This window comes from Alosa sapidissima, chromosome 4 (genome assembly GCF_018492685.1).
Source record: "Alosa sapidissima isolate fAloSap1 chromosome 4, fAloSap1.pri, whole genome shotgun sequence".
NCBI classification, from domain to species: Eukaryota; Metazoa; Chordata; class Actinopteri; order Clupeiformes; family Clupeidae; genus Alosa; species Alosa sapidissima.
This window is the reverse complement of record NC_055960.1, coordinates 26,450,065-26,471,688: the sequence shown is the minus strand read 5'-3', so window position 1 is coordinate 26,471,688 and position 21,624 is coordinate 26,450,065. Positions and strand designations below refer to the sequence as shown.

At 48.2% G+C, this 21,624-nt stretch overlaps 1 protein-coding gene across 1 annotated transcript in view; it reads right to left on the bottom strand.

The window, feature by feature from the left end:
• Nucleotides 1-21,624, bottom strand: part of celsr2 (cadherin, EGF LAG seven-pass G-type receptor 2) — a 71,756-nt gene that overhangs the window by 9,585 nt on the left and 40,547 nt on the right. The window contains 19 exon segments of the mRNA XM_042089224.1: nt 18-342; nt 1,012-1,195; nt 1,590-1,799; nt 2,078-2,172; nt 2,528-2,629; nt 3,084-3,267; nt 3,550-3,670; nt 4,667-4,808; nt 5,172-5,346; nt 5,665-5,778; nt 7,383-7,565; nt 8,797-8,963; nt 11,489-11,614; nt 12,564-12,727; nt 13,107-13,266; nt 20,481-20,547; nt 20,549-20,568; nt 20,988-21,036; nt 21,038-21,104. Of these exon segments, the coding sequence (XP_041945158.1) occupies nt 18-342; nt 1,012-1,195; nt 1,590-1,799; nt 2,078-2,172; nt 2,528-2,629; nt 3,084-3,267; nt 3,550-3,670; nt 4,667-4,808; nt 5,172-5,346; nt 5,665-5,778; nt 7,383-7,565; nt 8,797-8,963; nt 11,489-11,614; nt 12,564-12,727; nt 13,107-13,266; nt 20,481-20,547; nt 20,549-20,568; nt 20,988-21,036; nt 21,038-21,104 (2,655 nt within the window).

Here is a 21,624-nt window from a genome sequence, read left to right as displayed (position 1 = left end):
TCTCGTTCTCTCCTCACCTCAGACTCCTCTTGTCAGGGTCATATCTTTCGGGCAGCAGTCCTGCCAGGCTGTGAAAGATGATGACACTGGCGATGGCGTCCTCCTCTTGCTCATCCGGGTGCCGCCGCCTACGATTGGATGCCGATGTCCGGTTGATGCCGATGGCCTCTGGGAGGGGGTCCGCCGGCCGTTGACCTTTGCCTTCTGTAGCGGGCTCGAAGACCGAGTCAGGGAGTGTGACCGCTGTCTCGAGGTCAAAAGGTCGGGGGCCGCGTAGGGACTGATAACGTGGGAGCTTGGCACCAGCAAAGTTCATCTTGTCCAGCCGGTCAATGGATATGACTAATGGGGAAATGACATTAAATCAGGTTAGTATTTATAACAGTAACCAGACACAGAATGAGGACCAACATCATACTGTGTGCCCCAATCCCGAATATTCTGACTAAAAGCCCTTCAGCCTTTTATCATAATGCTTAGTCATGGCAAAACATTTTTTGTGGCATCTTTGGATTTTTGCTGTCACACTTCAGCAGATACTACTGGGATCTGGATGTAGTCAGGATGCCTCATCCTGTTACAATTAAACTACTCTTTGAGAGACGTCTATGCTAAGTTGAACTGAAGATGGACTGATGTCCTAGCATTCAGATGTTCCCAATCAAGGTGACGTTTTACTGATATGGTCTAGCAGGCCCCTGCACATTGGCACAAACATAAGCGCACTCTGCTTTCACTTTCAATGTCTGATTACATTAGATTCCATTGTTTTAAATACAACCCCACACACCACCACGTGGACTGTGTTTCAGTTCTATTTCTGTCGGCACTGCTCAGTAAAATCCATTGTTTATCAAATGCTTGTCAGCTAAAAATTCGGCATTGGTGTGTGTGGGCAGAAGTGACAGAAAGTGTCAAGGCACTGATGTCGGTGCCTATATGCGGTGTGTTCTACATCTTGGTCTGAGGCTAGCGTGAGGTTGTGGTGTGTGGTCACGGGGCGGTGCTGACCGATGTTGGGCAGGACGATGGTGAAGGGGCTGAGGTAGGTCTTCCTCATGTTCTGGGCCAGAGTGTTGGTGTACTCCTCATACTGGCGCAGCAACGCCGCCGTGCCACCCTCCGTCTGCTGGATCAGCTCCCAGTGCGGACGCGTCTCCCCCGCCAGGATGGCACTGCCCACCTGCAGCAGGTTCTGGAGGGGTGGGATGGCACACACACAGAGAGAGAGAGAGAGAGAGAGAGAGAGAGAGAGAGAGAGAGAGAGAGAGAGAGAGAGAGAGAGAGAGAGAGAGGAAGCAAGAAAGAAAGAAAGAAAGAAAGAAAGAAAGAAAGAAAGAAAGAAAGGGAGAAAGAGAGAGAGGAAGGAAAAAGTAAGAGATAAAAGAAAAATGAACATATGAGAGTAAAACCGCAGCTAGATATCTACTACATTTCACAATATATGATTATTTCGATATCATTCTTATCAAGAAATATATTCCAAGACACTGTAGTGTCAGTCTGTGGTGCCTTTCTTTGCTTCTCCCCTCCTAGTCGTGCTGTTCTGCACACTGCATTACTGTGGTAGCTGTATTGTTGAGTGGTACCTCGTTGAAGTGCACGTCCTGCGTGGCGGCCAGGCTGAAGCCCTGCTGGCTACTCTCGTGCAGCAGCAGGCTCTGGGTCAGCCGGTACGCCACCTTCACGTCGCTGCCGTAGTAACTGCGGGTGTGGCGCGTGGCGTTGGCCAGCTGTGTGGCCATGCGCTGCACCTCCGACGACTCCAGCAGGGACGAGTTACGGGTTAGACGATCCGCCTGAGAGCAGCGAGAGAGGGGGAGGGTTAGCGGTTAGCATTAGCCTGTGCCGGCAATGACATTCTACTGTCAGACATTGTGTATGTTTCAACCAATGTTGAACAAGCAAGATAGCGGTCATCCCCTGGGTATGCGTGATCAGGTCTATAGACTACTGTGTGTGTGTGTGTGGGTGTGTGTGCGTGTGTGTGTGTGTGTGTGTGCGCGTGTGTGTGTGAGAGAGAGAGTGTCTGTGAGGGGGTATATTGTACAGGAATATTTCAGTTAAAGATACTCACCAGTGTCTTGAGTTTGGTGAAGGTGACCGAGGTGCAGTTGAAGAGGTTGGGAGGCAGCCAGCCTTTGTGCTCATCACAGTGACGAATGGCTGTGCCTGAGAGAGGGGGAGATGAGACATGTTATCAACCAGAAGATCTCTGGCAGCACCACATGTACTACAGTCAGACAGATAGAGCTTCAACTGGATTAAACCAAGACAGAGACAGAGAGAGAAAGAAAGAGACTTTGAAAGACTTTGACAGAAAGATTAAAGGTTGTTTAATCCCCACAACAGAGGGAGAGGGAGAGAGAGAGAGTGCTGAGAGGGAGAGGGAGAGAGAGAGAGAGAGAGAGAGAGAGAGAGAGAGAGAGTGCTGAGAGGGAGAGACATGGCAGTTGTGAGCGATGAGGAGAGAGATGAGGGATGAAATGGGGACGTTGCGGAGAGTAGGTGAGGAGGACAGTCGTACCCACGGAGCCCTTGGGACAGGGCACTGCGGCAGGGAGGCCAAACTTGGTCCTGGGCCACCAGATCCCCGCCTCGATGGCCTGGGGACAGCTGTCATAGATCACTGGAAGAGGGAAGAGAGAAAGACAGAAAGAGAAAGAAAGAGGGAGTGGGGGGGTGAAGAGGGAGAGAGAGAGAGAGAGCAGGAGAGAGGGAGAGAGACATGGGGAGAGAGAGGGAGAGACCGAGAGCAAGAGAGAGGGAGAGAGACATGGGGAGAGAGAGAGGTCAATCAACTGATGAGAAAAATGCAGCATACCAAATGGAACAAATCTGATTCAGAGTGCAAAATCTCACACAAGAAAGGAAATGGCTCAATCAGTCTACAGGCTAATCAGAGACAAAGCAATCGATGGCCTTATCAGAGGAGCTTAAACGCTGGAGGCCACTGTGTGAGTGTCTGCCTTTATCATCCTCTAGTCACCCAGCCCAGCAGGTGGGTGGAGAGCTGAGTGCATTTTGAATGAATCCCTGCGGGTGTAATGTCATGGCCAGTGGGGGGGTCGGCGAGTCCTGACCTTCGCAGCCATTGGCAGAGACCTCGGCGAAGGGGTTGTCGCAGCGGTCGCACTGGCGCCCGATGACACCGGCTTTGCACTGGCACTGGCCGCTCTCCCGATCGCACGCACGCGAGAAGGAGCCCACCGGGTAGCAGTCGCACAGCAGACACATGTCACTGCCCAGTGGCCGGTAATGGTTATCCTGAGGAGAGGTGGAGGAGGAGGAAGAGACAGAGAGAGCGGGTAGCAGATAAAAGAGAAAGAGAGAGAGAGAGAGAGAGAGAGTGGGGACAGGAGGGAGGGAAATATATATGGAGGATGGATAGAATATGAAGATTAGGGGAAAGGAGAGAGAAGAAGGATGTAAAAATCAGTTGCAGTACACTTCACAATCTGTGAGTTTATATATATATATATGTGTGTGTGTGTGTGTGTGTGTGTGTGTGTGTGTGTGTGTGTGTGTGTGTGTGTGTGTGTGTCTTACCTTGCAGCGGCATTCCCCACTGGTCTTGTTGCAGTCAGCATCGAAGCCCTTGTCTGTTTGGCAGTCACATGGCCCACATGTCTTATGACCCCACCAACCTCTAGGGCATGGCAGGTCAGTCCTGACCACGCACGTGCAAGCGCACACACGCACACACACACACACACACACACACACACACACACACACACACACACAGAGACAGAGAATATTACTATCACAGACATTTCACTGACACATAATCCCTATGGCAAATGACCAAACGCTGGTAGAATACAGTCATATTATCCTCCATGACTAACATCCACTTCACGTCTGATGGGAGTGCAGCCTGGAGCAGCCATGACATCTGAGAAGCATCTCTACATCGTCTGGGAGTTGGCCGCTGAAAGAACCCTCTCCTCTCCTGTGCCTGACACCTTCACAAGGCCAGCAGGGCCGTAACGTGACTAATTACTATGTGATGTCAAGAGTTAGGAATTCTGCTGTTGAAGTCAGGCCACACGGAAGGCAAGCCACTGTCACCGCCACTCCTGATACCGATACTTCACTAGTGTGGGTTCCCATCGCAAGACATCTACACAGGAGCATATCAAAGCAATGACTGAATGACACAGCTCTCTGAGATGGCCTAACCCGAAGTGAGAAAAAATAGAAAACAAAGACAAACCCTTGCCTTTTCAGACAGCTTGTCCATTTGGTTTGAATTCACTGTGAATGTTTGTGAATGCACACAGACAGTCTATGGAGGTAGGTCTTGGTAAATAAACATGCACACTGGACCAAGGGGTTACCATTTAAAATTGGACAATTTGGAATGTTTTCACAAAAACTAAAAAAAAACATTCAGCACATGTGAACACTCCTCAGGTGATACTGGGCTGGATTGAGACTGGATGAGAGCCAGAATCTGCTTTGATGTCAGGACCAGATCTACAACTTTGAAGAGAGTGTTCAAATCCTAACTGATCGTAAACACCTAGCCCAGCAGGTACTAACTCAAGCTTACACAATGTGATAAGTAACTGTTTATTAGTGAACTCTATTTGTAAATACCCCCATTCAACCCAAGAGGCATCTGGGGTATGTGATCTGTTTCCATCAGAATGCTACTTACTTTTTTTCGCAGTACTGGCCAAAGTAGTTGCTGGGGCAGTCACACACATAGCCGTGGGAGGAGCTTGGCTTCCTGGTGCAAGCTGATTGGTGCTCGCAGGGGTTCAGCATGCATGCGTCAGTGCAGTTGGTGCCATAGTAACCTGCGAGGGGGACACAATTATGCCAGGGTGAGTGATTCAAACCAGTCCGCATTCTAGATCAAGATACGATATTCACCCCAACAAGCATGGAGGAACACAGCATCTATGCCTGCATCCATTATCTGTCAGCAGTGAAGGAATGAAGCTTGGTTTGTGCACAAGGAAGATGGCAATGAGGTTATTCACAATATGATGATACCGCTCTACCATGTTGCCCTCTTATGATATAGTTCTGCTCGCTGAGGTTTCTGTGACATTTGCATTAGAAAAATGATGATGAGGTCCTCTACATACACACACACACCACACACACACACACACACACACACACACACACACACACACAGACACACAGACACACACCTGTGTGGCAGGTGCAGGAGTAGGAGTCCCAATCGTCGCTGCAGTAGCTGTTGGCTGGGCAGGGGTTGGACAGGCAGGGGTCTGGCACATTGCAGCCCGACTCCACGTTGACCCGCCGGGCCTGAGACAGACTCAGCGACACCATGCTGCTGGGGCCGTCCCCTATACGCAGACCCTGAGGAGACCAGAGGAGAGCGTCAGTAGGAGAAACAGATGCGTTTCACACAGAACAACAGCTACATCTAACCCTTTCCCTAGCTGGGAAAAAGTGATGCAATCAATACATTACTGTTACAATACCACTACCATATAGATCACACACAATACAAAGATTACATCTCAAAATCTCATTGTGAAGCACACAGGCTTGTTAGGTACACAGTGAAAGAGTGTGGTAGCACTAGCTGGTATGTGTGTGTGTGTGTGTGTGTGTGTGTGTGTGTGTGTGTGTGTGTGTGTGTGTGTGTAAAGGGAGGTGAGGAAAAGTAGGCACCTGAATGCAGCCACGGAATCCCTGCAACACTTTGCCGTTGTTCCCAGTGAAGCCCCCCACACTCAGTGTCTTCAGTTTGGCCCCCTTCAGCTTGTTGTCCACCTCCATACTGGCCTAGAGGATGTCACAAAGCACCACATCTTACACACACACACATTACCTCCATACTGACCTATAGGAAAGCACAGACCCAAAAAACACGCAATATGTACAATAAGTACAGCCCTAGGCTTCTGTTTGTTTTACTATTTCTTACTGGTGCACAAAATGGCCCTAACACTCTCACACACACTACAGAAACAGACCTCAAGAAACAGCTCTACACAACACTATAGAATAAATGTACGGTCAGACTCTAGCCTGACTAATTCTGTAGTTAACTATGTACACAACACTATAGAATAAATGTACGGTCAGACTCTAGCCTGACTAATTCTGTAGTTAACTATGTACACAACACTATAGAATAAATGTACGGTCAGACTCTAGCCTGACTAATTCTGTAGTTAACTATATATACAACACTATAGAATAAATGTACGGTCAGACTCTAGCCTGACTAATTCTGTAGTTAACTATATACACAACACTATAGAATAAATGTACGGTCAGACTCTAGCCTGACTAATTCTGTAGTTAACTATATACGATTTCCCTTTCCCATTCCCTTCATTATGTCATCAGTGACACGATAACAGATGGGAAACGAGTAGGGCACACGCTCACACACACACACACACACACACACACACACACACACACACACACACACACACACACACTTCTCACAATCATACATACACACATGCTCACACATACATACACATCTCATTGCGTGCACACACAAAGTAACACAAAACATGCGCGCACACACACACACACACACACACACACACACACACACACACACACACACACACACTGTTTGATCTCGTTGTCGTGTGGTGTGGCATGCCCCTCCATATGCCCACCCCTGTGCCGTATTTACATCCACCAGCGGGTAGCCGCAGATGGCACTGGGCTCCACGGAGATGAGTGGCATCTCCACACGGGCATCTCATCGCTGCTCACCCATACCACTCTGGGCCTGGTCCAGCTGCTCTTATTATAGAATGTTATTATTTCAACCAAACGCTGATGAAGGAAGGTGACTGCTTGAAAACCCCAGTGAAATTCTCTTGACGGTTGTTCTGTTGGTGATGTGTTTTTTTTGCCCACAAAGATTGCTTTGTTGGTGATTTTGTTTTTGATGGTGAATATATATTATATACTTGGTTGTTGATTGGTTGTTGAATGCCCTACCAACAGCACTAGGATTTAACATCTCTGCTATGTATATCTTAAACAGAAAGACTATGAGGGTTAGAGGAACTATCTGGATCCTATGGCTTCTAATCAATAATCAATAATAGTTAGCATAGTGTCATAGAATAGTGTCATATTGAAGCCACTCAGCCCTGCCTTGGTAAGCTACACAATAGGTTTATTACATATTGTGGAGGAGTGTGTGTTTGGCTCAACAGTGTATGTTATATCCTATTTGTGTGTCTCTGCAGGTAGGTACACACATATGTAGGTGTGTATGAGTATGTGAACATGGATAAGTCTGTGTGCATGGATAAACGGTGTCCATACATCAATATAGGCATATCTGTGTGTGTGTGTGTGTGTGTGTGTGTGTGTGTGTGTGTGTGTGTGTGTGTGTGTGTGTGTCTTACTGTGTAGAGGCCGTGGTCAAAGGTCAGAACGAGCCTGTGGCGTCCAGTTCCTCCTCCAGCAGCCCCCTGCAGCTCCACCTGGGCGTGGTGCCAGTCCCCGTCATTCACCGTGACATCATCAAGACGAGACAGCCCGGAGTCCTCGCCACGCTGCACCAGCAGCTGCAGTCTGCCCTCCCGCAGCTGAAAGAGACAGAAAGAGGGGGTGGGAGGGGGGAATCAGCACAGAGAGGAGTGAGCAGCAACAGAAAGAGATGAGAGGAGGAGTACAGAGAAGTGCAGAGAGAAAGAGATGGAGTACAGAGGGTGATTGGAAGACAGGAGATGAGAGATGGAGGAGAGAACACATGTAAGAATGAGCTGTAGTAAATGTAACTAACACCAACAAACACACACCAAACATACACACAGAGAAACACAAGCATTTCACTTTGCTCATGGTGTTCAAAGTCAATGATTAGAATTACTCCCAAGCCAGAAATTTGCAGAAAAACTCAGTCTCCATTGACTCTCCATACTATAATATAATATGTAGCTATGGTAACGTCTGCCCTACTGCGCAGCCTCTTTCAACAATGAGAACAGCTTGTAATTTGGTTGCCTTTGTTCTACACATGAAATATTAAAAGCACACGCTGTTCTCCACCACGCCAACAGATGGCGCTCTCTTCTAGCTATGGCACAGGTGTGGTTTGGGTGTGCTTTGAGTGACACTGATGCTGAGTGTAGAGTACAGGAGATACCCATGGGAAGATGAAGGGAGGGGGAAAGCCCAGCTACACATGTTGGCCCAGCCAGAGTGTGCTGGATGACTGGGAGAATGGGCTACTTTCAGCTTTGTTTCAGCCAAGGTGTTCACAGATGGCAGATGGCTGCCAAAGAGTTCAGTAGCAACAGGGGAGCCTCTACTAGACAGCGGCTGCTAGGGGTTAGACATGCAGCTGGGGTATGAGGTTAAACAGAATGAACTTCAGACAGGTTGCTCAGTGTGTGGCGTGTATGTGTGCAAATGCGTGTGGGAGAGGGGTTGCTTAGGGGCTAAATTAAACATCAGGTGTGTGTGTGTGTGTGTGTGTATTGTCTGTGGGATGCAATTTGGGAACTGCTGCACGTGTGAAAAGTGCATGTAACATCAGCACAAGAGTAGTATAACACAGTGATGCCGGGTCTACTGTGAAGAGGGTTTGTGTGTGTGTGTGTGTGTGAATAATATGCGTGTATGTGTTTGTGTGTGTGTGGGCGTGTGTATGTGATGTCTGTGTTTAAATAGTGTGGCTGTTTGGATCTCCTACAGGTGTGAGGTGGGCATGAGTCACCTCATCATGCTATTGTGATGCTGGCTTACCCTAAAGAGAGCGTGTGTGTGTGTGTGTGTGTGTGTGTGTGTGTGTGTGTGTGTGTGTGTGTGTCTCACCTGCAGAGTCAGGTTGTGGTGCTGACCCGCTGTCAGGTGCAAGAGGGTCGAGCTCGGTTCCCGGGTTCGGAACATGATCTCGAGCTGCCATGGCAACGTCACAGACACCGCCAAATTGCTCCACAGCAACAGGCTGTTTCCTTGGAAACGCTGTGCATTTGGCATCACTGCATGAATAAGACAAGAGAGAGCAGAGTTGGATTTTTTTTAAGAGAGAGGGGGGGGGGGGGGATGTTGGAACCAGAGACAGAACAAGCCACGCATCATCTGATACCGCGTACAGGTGACTGCTTGTCATGACACGCCGCCACTATGGTGACACGAGTTCACCTTCACACTCAGAGAAGTTCAGAAAGCACAGAGCACCAGCAGAACCAATAAATAAAACAATCACAAACAGAGCACCATACAGCTGGACTTTAGGTGAGTCACTGACTGAAAGACAAGAAGAGTGTGTGTGAGAGAGAGTGAGAGTGTGTGTGAATAAAGAGGAGCTTTATTCACACCTAAGGTCCTATGAAATTTGGGGGGGGGGGGGGGGGGGGGGGTGATCTCTAGTAATTAGTATAGAATATAGTAATTATTCTGAGTAAGCCACCTGTCTTTATTCCTGTCACATATGAACACAGAGATCCGCTTGCACACTGACACATTTACACACACACAGCTAAAATGCTTTCCCAATCTCATATCCTGTTCTGTCAGTCTCTGTACCACGCAACACAAAGGAACACGGAGGAACCTCACTGCCAATCAATAATTAAAAACCCCTCAAATGGCACGTGAAAGACGGCGTGTGATTGAGGTAAACACTCAGAGGCGTCGTCTCCACTCAGACATGCAGGAGACTGACGCGTGCGATGCGATGTTCCATGTGCAACATCTCCCTGAAGAGCCTACACAGGGGCACGAGTGGGAAGTCTCCGGGGAAGCTTGCGCTCCGACTGGGACTTTTAACTGGCTCGGTATGAGAGCGCACATACAGCAGAGTCTCTGACTGGAGGAAAAGAGGAGAGGAGTCTGGGTTGGAGCGCAAGGAAATAACAAATAAATAAATAAATAAATAAATAAAAAAGAGAGAGAGGAGACTTTGAAGTTCTTTCTCGGCAAGTTTGTATGCATCCCGCACCCCTCTATGCCTCCATGTTTTCCAGTGGCGTCTTTCAAAGCAAACGAGTGTGTGGAGTAACTGATGAACAGAGAGAGAGAGAGAGAGAGAGAGAGAGAGAGAGAGAGAGAGAGAGAGAGAGAGAGATGAGAGATGAGGGGAGAAAGAGGGAAAGAGACAAACAGGCACAGAGAAAGATAAAGCGGATGTGAAAGGTGTGTGAACAGTGCAGGTGTGAACCCAAGACAGAGAGATCGAGTGAGAGAGTGTGACTGGGCCAAAGAAACGTTCACTTGCAATCTTCCTCCTCCTCCTCCTCCTTCTCAATTCTTGTCCTTGAAGACGAGCAGCTCATGGATGGTTAGTCTCTCTTCTCCCTCCCTCTCTTCCATTATTCCACCTTTTTTCCTCTATCCCTCCTCCCCACTTCATCCCCCGCTCCGGCAACTCCTCTATGCATCCCTCTTTCAACTCCCCCTCCTCCTTCTCACACTCCCTTTCTCAGTCTCTCACCTCCGCCTCCTTCGCTGTTTCCCCAACCATTTCTCTCTGTCTACCACTGAAAGACTCCATCTCTCCTCTTGGATGGTGTGTGTGTGTGTGTGTGTGTGTGTGTGTGTGTGTGTGTTTTGGGGGGAGGGGGTGAGGTTGTCAGTGTGAGGTTTCTCTGTTCATTGTCAGCAAACTGAGAAAGGAACTCTCTAGCCACCCCCACCTCCATTCACAAAGTCATTATTAGTAAGGTTATCAAGTTTAAATTAACAATATAATTGAATGCTTAATTAATAAGTCTAATACATAACTGCTGTAATACTGCAATCACACAAAAAAAATCAGTCTGTATTCTGGTACAACTGACATCAAATTCCTTGACACAGCCTATCAACGATTTTGCAGCGAGGCGCATTCTAGCACATTTGTAAACACGTCACACACACACACATTGCATTCACTGTAATGAAAACCCAGCAAGGGGTAGGAAGCTTTTCTTTACCACCACCATGTGTGTCCCTGTGTGTGTGTGTGTGTGTGTGTGTGTGTGTGTGTGTGTGTGTATATACATACATAGTGATCTGCAGCAGGGCTTAACCTCAAATATTATAAATCAGCCACAATAAAAATCCAATTTCTTTTGGCATCAGAAAGTCCTCCCCTGGGGGTCTGCTCATGATTACATTTCATCTCCTTACATAAACCTTGCCTCACTGCAGATACTTCCACCAGAGACTTTTCAATGCTAAAAGCCCTTTTTACTGACTCTGTCTTATCGGCAGGGTTGAGGTCAGGTCAGAGGTGAAGGGAATGGGATGGCTTCACACTCATATCTGGGGAAATGTCTGAGCCAGACATTGGTCTGGTCTTTCCAGATTACTTATACTTGCATGCGTCACTGGGATAATCACACTACTTTCTAAGATACACGCCCCCTATCCCCCTTCAAAGTCAGACTCTGTCCATGTGCTGATGTGTGTGTGACCCCATAAAGACATGAATCTGTGTGTGTTTGTGTGTGTGTGTGTGTGCGTGTGTGTGTGTGTGTGTGTGTGTGTGTGTGTGTGTGTGTGTGTGCGCGCTCATGCTCACCTTTCTCGCAGTTGCGTCCTCCAAAGCCTAGGGGGCAGTCACAGCTGTAGGATCCCCACAAGTTGACACAGGTGCCTCCGTTCAGGCAGGGGCTGGTGTTGCAGAAGTGCCTCTTGGCCGAGCAGCCTGGGACACACAGAGCACCGTGGACAAAGATTGTTAAGGCGGAGCAAGATATTTCATCAGGAGCCACTTCCGGGAACCCGGATCGCACGAGGGGGGGGTCAAAATCCCCCTTTATGCAGAGCGTTTATGCAGAGCAGAGGCACCGACTGCTCCATTGAAGTCTATGGGCATAGCTCAGAATTTCACCACATATGCTAAGGTCTTGGTTCTATAGAGTTAGGAATGTGAATTTCGGGCACATTTTCATGATCCTCAAACCCTTCTGAACATTTCAGGTACATTTTTAGCATTTTTGAGGAATCCAGTCTGGAGAAAATCAACCTTATATCAGGTGTGCGCCGGTTATTTCTGCCGCTGCTGTTGGCCGGTTGCAACTTACGCTCGTCAATAAGTCATCGACACGCCTCTTTATGCAGACAGGATTCGATCCCCATTTCGCGCCCATAGACATGAACTACGACGAAGTATCTTGCTCCGCCTTAACAATCTTTGCCGTGGACATTTACATTCCTGACCAGTGACCTCGCTTATGGGCCCCAATTAAAGATCCCCTGACCAGTGACCACTCATTGGCCCCAATTAAAGATCCCTGAGTAAAGGTTGCTTAAATATTCACGTTGGTTATAAAAGTCTGCCCTGTGGATACACCATCTTCACCATCGACATCCCAAGACTAAATTAGAAATATTAGCCACAGGCAACTATCCACATTGTGAAATTGTCAGCTGTGACGTGTCTTTCATGAAACCGATCCCTGGGAGTCTTATTAGATGGATGCCAACTATATATACACATTCACACATCAGTGGCCATATTGCACATCAAAGGGATGTGTGTGTTCTACAGAAGCTGTTGTATAATGCTCTCAGGGAGGATGGAACACTGTCCAGTAGATCATGTTCTGGAAGGTTCTACCCAAACACTGCCTGTCCAGTCAGCAGCCCCTCACCTGGCAGTGTGCCGTTGTTGGCGATGAAGCTGGCCATGTCGATGTGGCGGTTGTCTATGCGCAGATCCTTCATGCAGCCTACAAACTGCCTGTTCTGAATGGGGAAGTCCTCGGGTAGTGTGGGGACCCCTCCCAGCAGCAGAGGACCCGTTAGGTCTAAAGATCTGCACACACACAGAGACAGACACACACGCACACACACACACACACACACACACACACACACAGCGAGGCAGATAGCAATGTCATGTCAGTGCATGGATCATTGTGATAATGATGAGCATGGAGGAAAAAAGAAACGCTTTTTTAATACAAACATGAGGCTCAGGTGAATTCAGTGTCTGACTGTCAAGAATTGAGGCTTTACTATCAGGAAAACAGCAACTGATAAAAGCTAACCACCTCCTGAAGTACACATGCAAACGTGGAGTTGTTTCTTTCCTCATCCAACAACCCCCCCCCCCCCCCCCCCTTCTTAAAAAACATTTTGATGTGCAGCATTTCCAAAACAGACAAGGGGGGAAAATACATCCTAGTCCTTACTTCTTAGATCCTGATTGGCTGCCTTGGGCTGAGCAGGAGTAGTTCCCAATCACGTGACCGAATCTCAGTGCCACAGATGTGTCACAGTTATCCACAGTCACCACGACAACCTTCTGGTCGGATGGGCCCTGAGGGAGGCCGGCCTGGTTTAGAATAGGCTGAGAGAGAGAGAGAGAGAGAGAGAGAGAGAGAGAGAGAGAGAGAGAGAGAGAGAGGGAAGGAGAGAGAGAGAGAGAGAGAGGGAGGGAGAGAGAGAGAGAGGGAGGGAGGGAGAGAGAGGGAGGGGCACATAGGTGGGAAGTAGGAAGAGACAGGGAGGAAAAGAATACATTAAATAAATAATAATAAAATGAATTCTGTCACTCAACATTCTTGTTGTTCATATTTTTAGACAGTGAGCTTCCACAGAGACAGACATTTTCCACTCCAATCAGCGTCTACAAATCATCTAGGCAGTAATCTGATACCACAAACAACAACTGATTGTCAAGGCGTGACTCCTCAGTGCAATGGAGCATAAGTGTAAGATTAAATGTACGAATGTGTGTGACTGTATGTAGATGTGTACAAGGGTGGATGGGAATTGGGAATGTACTCCATAGTGGTATGCGGTCAATATGTGACATATGATACGCTAAAATGTATGTGAGCGTGTGAATGTGATTGTGCAAGACTGGTAGAGAACTGTGTGTGTGTGTGTGTGTGTGTGTGTGTGTGTGTGTGTGTGTGTGTGTGTGTGTGTGAGATAGATAGGGAGAGACAGACTTCACAAGTTTAAAAGTTCATGTGTGAAAGTATGTGTACAATACAGAATGCATGAGACAGCATGAGGCCAGAGTAGTCAGGCATGTGTGTGTGTGTGTGTGTGTGAGAGAGAGAGAGAGAGATGTGTAAGTGTGTGTGTGAGAGTGAGGATATATATGTGAACTTGAGATTATATGCTCAAGAGGGCATGTGGCAGAGAGTGTGTGTGGCAGGGATTGAATGCCATTTAGATTTAGAGACAGTGTGTATATATAAATCTTATCCCACAGTCTGTGTGTGTGTGTTTGGGTGTGTGTGTGGTGGGGATCTCATGGTATAATGCACAGCTTATGGCAAAATCTTATTGTGTAAGAGATACAGAGAAAGAAAGAGTTAGTCAGTCAGTATTGTGTGTGTGTGTGTGTGGGGTAGGGAGCATGTGAGATAGTGTATGGGCCGAGAGATGGAGTGTGACGGGCAGGAAATGAGGAGTTAAGGCCTGGAGCTGAGCCAGCATCTGACAGCTCAGCGAGAGCCACTAGGAGCCGTCACCAACCTCCACAGGGAGGAAAACCGCTCATGAAGCACACAGACAGAGAGAGAGAGAGAGAGAGAGAGAGAGAGAGAGAGAGAGAGAGAGAGAGATGGTGTATTAAAGAATACCTCGCCCTGAGATGGAACATTGAGCAGAAAAATACATAGAGATGGGAAGAGAGAGAAAGAAAGAAAGAGAGTATATGAGAGAGAGAGAGAGAGAGAGAGTGAAAGACAGAGTTTATTCTGTGTTCATTCATGGTTATACTACATTGCTGTATTTCTATTTTCTTTCTTTAGTGATACTGTGTCATTTGTAACATTAGCTTTGGTAATACTGTACTCAAAGTCATGCTAATAAAGCACTTTTAAATTTGAATTTGAGAGAGGTGCTGGACCTCATATCTGATCTCACCTTCTCCTGTGGTGACCTCCTCCCTCTCGACCCTGCAGGGGTCACTCGGCACGCTAATCTCCCTCTAGTGTGCCTGACCTAATCAGCCGTTTCAGAGGTGAAATAAGAGCAGGGCCCAGTGAGTAAAATAAGGGGTCAAACTGACCTGTAACTGGACAGTATATCACTAGAAGGAACAACACCCCCCCCCCCCCCCTTCTCCAGTCAAGACTCTTGTGGTGTGGGTTTTCTTTATGCTTTATGGTCAATAAAGAGAATGGAGAGAACCGAGAGGTGGACTGGAGCATGAAACACAGAGGGTCAGTGTCTTAAGTTTCGTGCCTGAGTGAAATGCAGGATCTGTTGTTTCATGCTCCGAGTGTGATCATGTGATCATGTGAGGCTGGTTTCCCATCAGACTTGACTGTGTGCCCGGCTGTTGCTTTGGCAGAGTGCTTATAAATACCTCTTTTGTCTGGCAAGAGGATAAAAATACTCCGAGCCGATATTAGAGAACGTTTGAGGATTCCTCCCAATTTATCTGCTATTCAGACATCTGAAACACTGCCCTGTCTGGGTACCTCTAATTGAAAGTATAAAGCAATGGAAACTTCCATCAGGCGCTGCTATTTAAGTCAAGGCAGTGAGGATGTGGAGAACTAGGAGATGCTAAACCCACAGCTAGTCACATAGAGCTCTCCTCTTGTCATTTAAACAATCTTTCCAAAAGACCTCAGAAGTAAAATATTGAGCAAATGCTTGTTGTTTATTTTTCTTTACTAGCAACTCAAAAAAAGACCAATACACAAATGAAATCAATTATTTTGCCAGTTGTAATTACTGATTTTGCTACACTGTCAAAATGTTTCCCTGGAATCAAAAACAATTGGACAAACTCGCCAGCAGTCACATAAAGGTTGATAAACCTCAGCACAGAGCGCCCATTTAAACCCCCATCCTTCCTAAGACAACTGAATATCTCCCTCCTTAACAAAGGACCCCTTTCACTGCCAGTGGAATCAGTGGGGAGAAAGGGGGGAGGGAGCGGCAGAGGGAATAATGACTCCGTCAATAAAGGTCGCGACCCTTTTTCAGCCTGGACCATCTCACCCGGGGTCAGGAGGCGGCGGCCATCGACCACCACCGCAGGTTAAAGACTCGAGTCAGCGCAACTCAGGAGCAGACAAGCAGAGGACATGGTGATACCCCCATCTGACTCACACACACAGATATCTTTGGTGTGTATGTATGTATGTATGTGTGTGTGTGTGTGTGTGTGTGTGTGTGTGTGTGTGTGTGTCTGCCTTCACACCTACACAAACAAACATGTAAGCATGCAAACACACACGTAGATACACACACACACTCTCTCTCTCTCTCCCTCTCTCTTTCGCACACACACAAACACCCACCACATCCCCCAAAACACACATAGACAAATCCAAAGGCAAGAGAGCAAACAGCACCATCCAGCCCCCTCCGCACCCACAGAGTCAGAGTCACAGGCAAGTGAAAACTAAGGTGTGGTCTCAGGGCCAGGACATAGTTTTAGATGCCTAATGGTGCTGCTGCTTTTGTGTGGCTTATCACTCCTGCACCACTTGCCAATCACAACCTGGGTCATGCAACTTTCTCATACGGTTGTGTGAACTCCAGGAGACTAAGGAGAGTTCAGTGGCAGTGGTTAAAAAGGTGTGTTAAAAAACAAAAGATGTTTTGTCTTTTGCCATGCTAGACAAGAATAAAATGTTCCCCAATAGAAGAGGACACAGGAGAGAGAGATGACGAGACAAACAGATATGATTGACTCATGTGATTCTCATTCTCATGTGATTCAACATTATCAAGAATTAGATTATATATCTGCAAGCTACGGGTGTTGGGTGCAATGAGACCGTTGTCCACACACACACACACACACACACACACACACACACACACACACACACACACACACACACACACACACACACACACACACAAACACAAACACACACACACACACACTACAGGGTTAGATCCCTTGTGACCTGTTTGGAAATGAGCCAAAAAGAGTCTTCCCTCGCAGGCCATTGCTAATACAACCGGCAAAGGTTTATCTTCTGTCTGCGTGCCAGACTCTAAAGGCACAAGAATAAGCGTGGCGACCTGGTTCTGTCTGAGAAGATACTTAAATTATGCACTTCAGTTTTGTAGTATTTCCTGTGTCTTTAATTAATGCCAAAACATAGCAGAACTAATAGAGAATTTTACACTGATCTGTGGACTAATCTCCCCTCATTCAAACGTCAATTAGATATCTATAGACACAGAGAAGCGGTAGCTGACGTTTTTTGTCGCCGATGTTCAGCTAAGTCCACAAGGGAAACAGCCCTTGTGATGCAAAACAAGATGGAACCAAACAACGTCCCTCGCTGTTCCAAAACTGTCTATAATGACCTCACGCAACACCCCCCCCAGCCACCACCACCCCACGTTATTCCAATCCAACTCAATCCTCACAATCCCCCCTCCGTCAAAAAATCTCTCTGGACACGGTCATTTCCACGGTCATTTCCCCCAAAACTAAAGGTCTGGAAAGGTCCAGAATGGCTCCTGGCCCAGAGTGTTTGGTTTCGCTGCAGTGACCTTGGTGTTGAGCTGTTGAGCGGCGACTCTTTGGCCATCTGACGGCTACTCTGGGACCTCCGTGCCGCCACAGTGACCATCCCATCCGCCTGTCTGTACGTCACGGCTGTTGACTGACTGGCGCTGACCCCGTGGATAATGCCAGCCAGACGTGCCGTCTCAGCCACACAAAGACCCAGCGCTGTCACTGCTGATTGGAGAGCACATATTTGCTCAGGACTACAAACATACCACCCTTCACAACCTCCCGAGCTTCCTCAAACAAGGATGACCGAGGATCATGGGAGTTTGAGTTTTCAGGCGTGACCCTTTGCGGTGACGGGAGGAGCCACCCCATAACCTTCAGCAGGCGGGAGACCCGGAATGTTATACGTCCCTGTGATTGATGGGCAGTTCTCCATGACGACGCGCACAAGGGTTAGCCCTGCGGTGCCGTCTTTTGGCTAGAAAGCCCCCTTTGCCACCCTTCTTTCCCTTCTTCTCTTCTGGTCTGTCCGTCTCTCTCTCTCTCCTCTCTCTCTCTCTCTCCTTTCTTTTACACCCCCCTCTTTTCCCTTTCCTTTATTTCTCCTCTTTTCATTTCATGCTGCTATTCTGCTCCTGTTCAGCCATGAAACAGAGCGAGAGGGGCGCCACCCCAGGCCTGAGGCTTTCAGGGCCTCGGACCAGCACAAAGCACGCGGTCATTGCCATTCTCCACACCGCACTCGCTCTGCGCCAGAAAGGCACTCTTCAATCTCCAAATGCCTTCCCCGCCGCGAGAGCTCGCCGGCAGGCCGCTGCGAGACCGCAGGGCATTGTGGGATGGCTACTTGGGAGGGGGGCGGAGCCAACACTGAAGGATTGCGCTGCAGGAGTTGGACCAATGAGCCTTCAGCCGAGTGAAAGACAGAACTCTGACCAAGGAGGGGAAAGGGTTGTTCACATAAGTTCTCGTCTCAGCCAGCGATGTCCAGTTTTATGTCTTTTTTCTCCCCAACAGTCAAAGTCATCAGCAGCACCCCCTCTGGAGAGCCTCTTTGTCCACCCGGGTCATCCTACAGTCTTGACTTAATTAACTGAAGTCTAGAGGGTAATTGCATTTTTTCTGAGAGACATTCAGGGGATCTGTAATTAGTAGAGAAAAAGATCAAATGAACTTGTTGCCTGACATGTTCCAGAAGCTGCTGGTGACTTTTGATCACCTCTGTCACATGACAGACAAGCAACAACTTGCTGCCTTCTTTTGAAAGCGCTAAAAGGCCCATGTCTTCTCAGCCCACCTCCTTACTTACGAAAGCTACACCCCCACCCCCAACTTAAAGTTGCACAGGCTGTGGAATCTGTCATGGCTGTGTTATCACAGAATATCCACACTCTGGGGGGTTGCCTGGCAACAGCTTTATGATGCAAAGTGACTTCCTGAATGGCCTGAAATGTCACATCCTGTGTGAGAGTGGAGGAGGGAGGGGTGGGAAAGTGCCTAGACTAGGGGGGATGGGTGAGTTGGGACTTTTTGATGGGACTCTTTAAGTCCTGACTGATAGATAGAGAAATAAAAATAGACTTTAACCTCTAGGAAAAAAACACCTCCGTTCAGTGGCCAATTCTCCTTCTATTGAATCACAATGTCTTGCTGGGAAAGTATCCAGTCGCCTGAATCGCACTTTGTTTCATACTTCATCTTTCTCCCTCTCTTTCTCTCCCTTTCTCTCCCCCTCCCCTCCATCCCGCACTCCCTCCCTCTTCATCACTCTCGGACTGCATTCCTCTCTGTCTGGACGTCAGCCCGATCGGTCATTCCTTCAGTGCAGACTGGCAAGAGTGACACAGCGGAGAGAGAGAGAGAGAGAGAGAGAGTGTGTGAGTTGAGTGTGTGTGTGTGTGTGTGTATGTATGTATGTATGTATGTATGTATGCTATGTATGTATGTATGTATGTATGTATGTGAGAGAGGAGAGACAGACAGAGAGGCAGAGAAAGAGAGGAAGGGGGTGCATGCTTGGTAATCATGCCAGTGATTGTGCACCCCACACAATCCCCTAAAGGCCTCCAGTACCAATGCCACACCGCCACCACCTCACTCATGCCCCCCCCCCCCCCTCCACCAGCCCCTGAAGAGGGCACACGCTCTTCCCACCTGCCTCCTCTCCCTCATCAGAGGTGCTCATGCCCATCACAGTGCAGCAGAGCAGCACACACACACACACACACACACACACCTGACTCCCCGTCAGCTTTTACACAGATGGCTGTGCTTGATATGGGTGTGGGGGGAGTGTTTTGATATGGGTATGGGGTTAGAATTTAATGCTGTTCAACACACATGAGAGTAAGGGGGTAAGGAGATTCTTACCTTCACTCTACATCCTCAGTGTTCTGGTCTTCTGACAAAGCAAGAACTTTAAAAGGATGTACATATGAAGCTCTGATGATGTGGTTGTCACTTGTAACGCTATATGTCAAATCTAAAGCTAAGGAACTATTCTTTTATAGAAGTGTGACAATCTAAGGGGTGTTCAAAAGATTTGCAGCATGTTTGGCAGATTTGTGGCAGGTTTCTTTTGACGGGGTTGTAAAAAATGTAGTAGCACAGAGAAGATATACCACAAGGCGTGAGTGAGAAGGAAGATAAAAAGAGAATAAGCAATGAGGAGAAAGGGATGGAACAGCAGAGAGAGAGCGATGAGAGAGAGAGAGAGAGCGAGAGAGAGAGAGAAAGAGAGAGAAAGAGAGAGAGAGAGAAGAGAGAGAAAGAGAGAGAGAGAGAGAGAGAGAGAGAGAGAGAGAGAGAGAGAGAGAGAGAGAGAGAGAGAGAGAGGGCAGGCGCCGACATTCTGTCACAAATGTTCAGGAAGCGTGAACGCTCCCGACAGCACGATGGGGCTGCTCAAGTGCACGGGGGACTGCCACAAAAACATCCCTCCATCACGCATCTGTCAGACCATGAAGGCCTCCTGACAGCCATCAGGCCCTCCCTCTCCACTCACGCCGGAGGGGAGACGCTTCAAACACACGGGCTGGCTGGAACAGATCAAACCCTTCCACGGCGAACCCGCTGTTTGTGTGTTGTCACCGCGGCGATGTCCTACCCTTGTTGTAGTAGTGCACCTGGATCACGTGCCACTGGCCGTCGCTCACACCGCCGTGGACGTAAGGGGAACACCGTCGTCTTGGTCTCGCCTGCGGAGGTGAGAGGTCAGGAGAGGTCAGTGCTCTTTGCTTAGATTCAATTTCCTTCTTTAGGAGTTAAAAAGAGCCTTCCGTGGCCCCGGGGGTATTTAAGTTGAAATGAAACCGCCGAGATTGGGATCAGGCGAGTTACATGATAAAAAGCCCCCCGTGTGTCGGTTCAACATAGAGTCGACATGATTGATAGATGGAGCCATTGTGCGCCCGTAAGAGGAGAAGCAGGCTGGTGAAACGGCATCAATGACCATCTTAAAAACAGGAGGCTGAACTCGACACCTACGTGGCCCTCTCCCATGAGTATTTCATGTGACAGGGACACTTCCACACACACTACCCCCCCCACACACACACACACCACCACACACACACCACACACACACATGCCCCCCAACACAAACAGACACACATACCTGCAGAGAACGTCAGCTGGATCTGCTGGTTAACGATCTCCACGGCGATTGAAGTCATGCTTTTCATTGAAGCGGCCGTTGTAGAGCAGCAGGCCGTTGGGTTCTCTGGTGGCGAACCTGTGGACAAAGAACAGGTGTTACACTCTGAGGGGGGAGAGACTGGGGAAACTTGAGCAGACATTAAAACATTACATAAAATATGACAGCATTACATAAAACACACTTCTAGAGGTCAAACTGCGCTGTCGAGAAAAGTGTTGCGTGCGAATCTCTGGAGAAAGAGATGAAATGCTTTTCTCATTCTGACGCATCCCTTGGCCTGCATTTCAAAACCTCCAGTCAAAACATGCCCACACACGCATCATGCAGCAGGGAGGGCATGGGGACTTGCGCAGAGCCCCCGTCTTCATTCTGAATGACTGCGCCACGGCGACAGGCCATCCCATAATGACGACCCCCAGAAAACGAGCATTTACTTTTCCAATCGCATCATCATTAGCGTGTGTATTGAGGGATTATGTGGGGAGAGGAGCGAGTGTGCACAAAAGCGAGCGCGCGCACACACACACACACACACACACACACACACACACACACACACACACACACACCATTAGGCATCAGCTCATCTGGATTA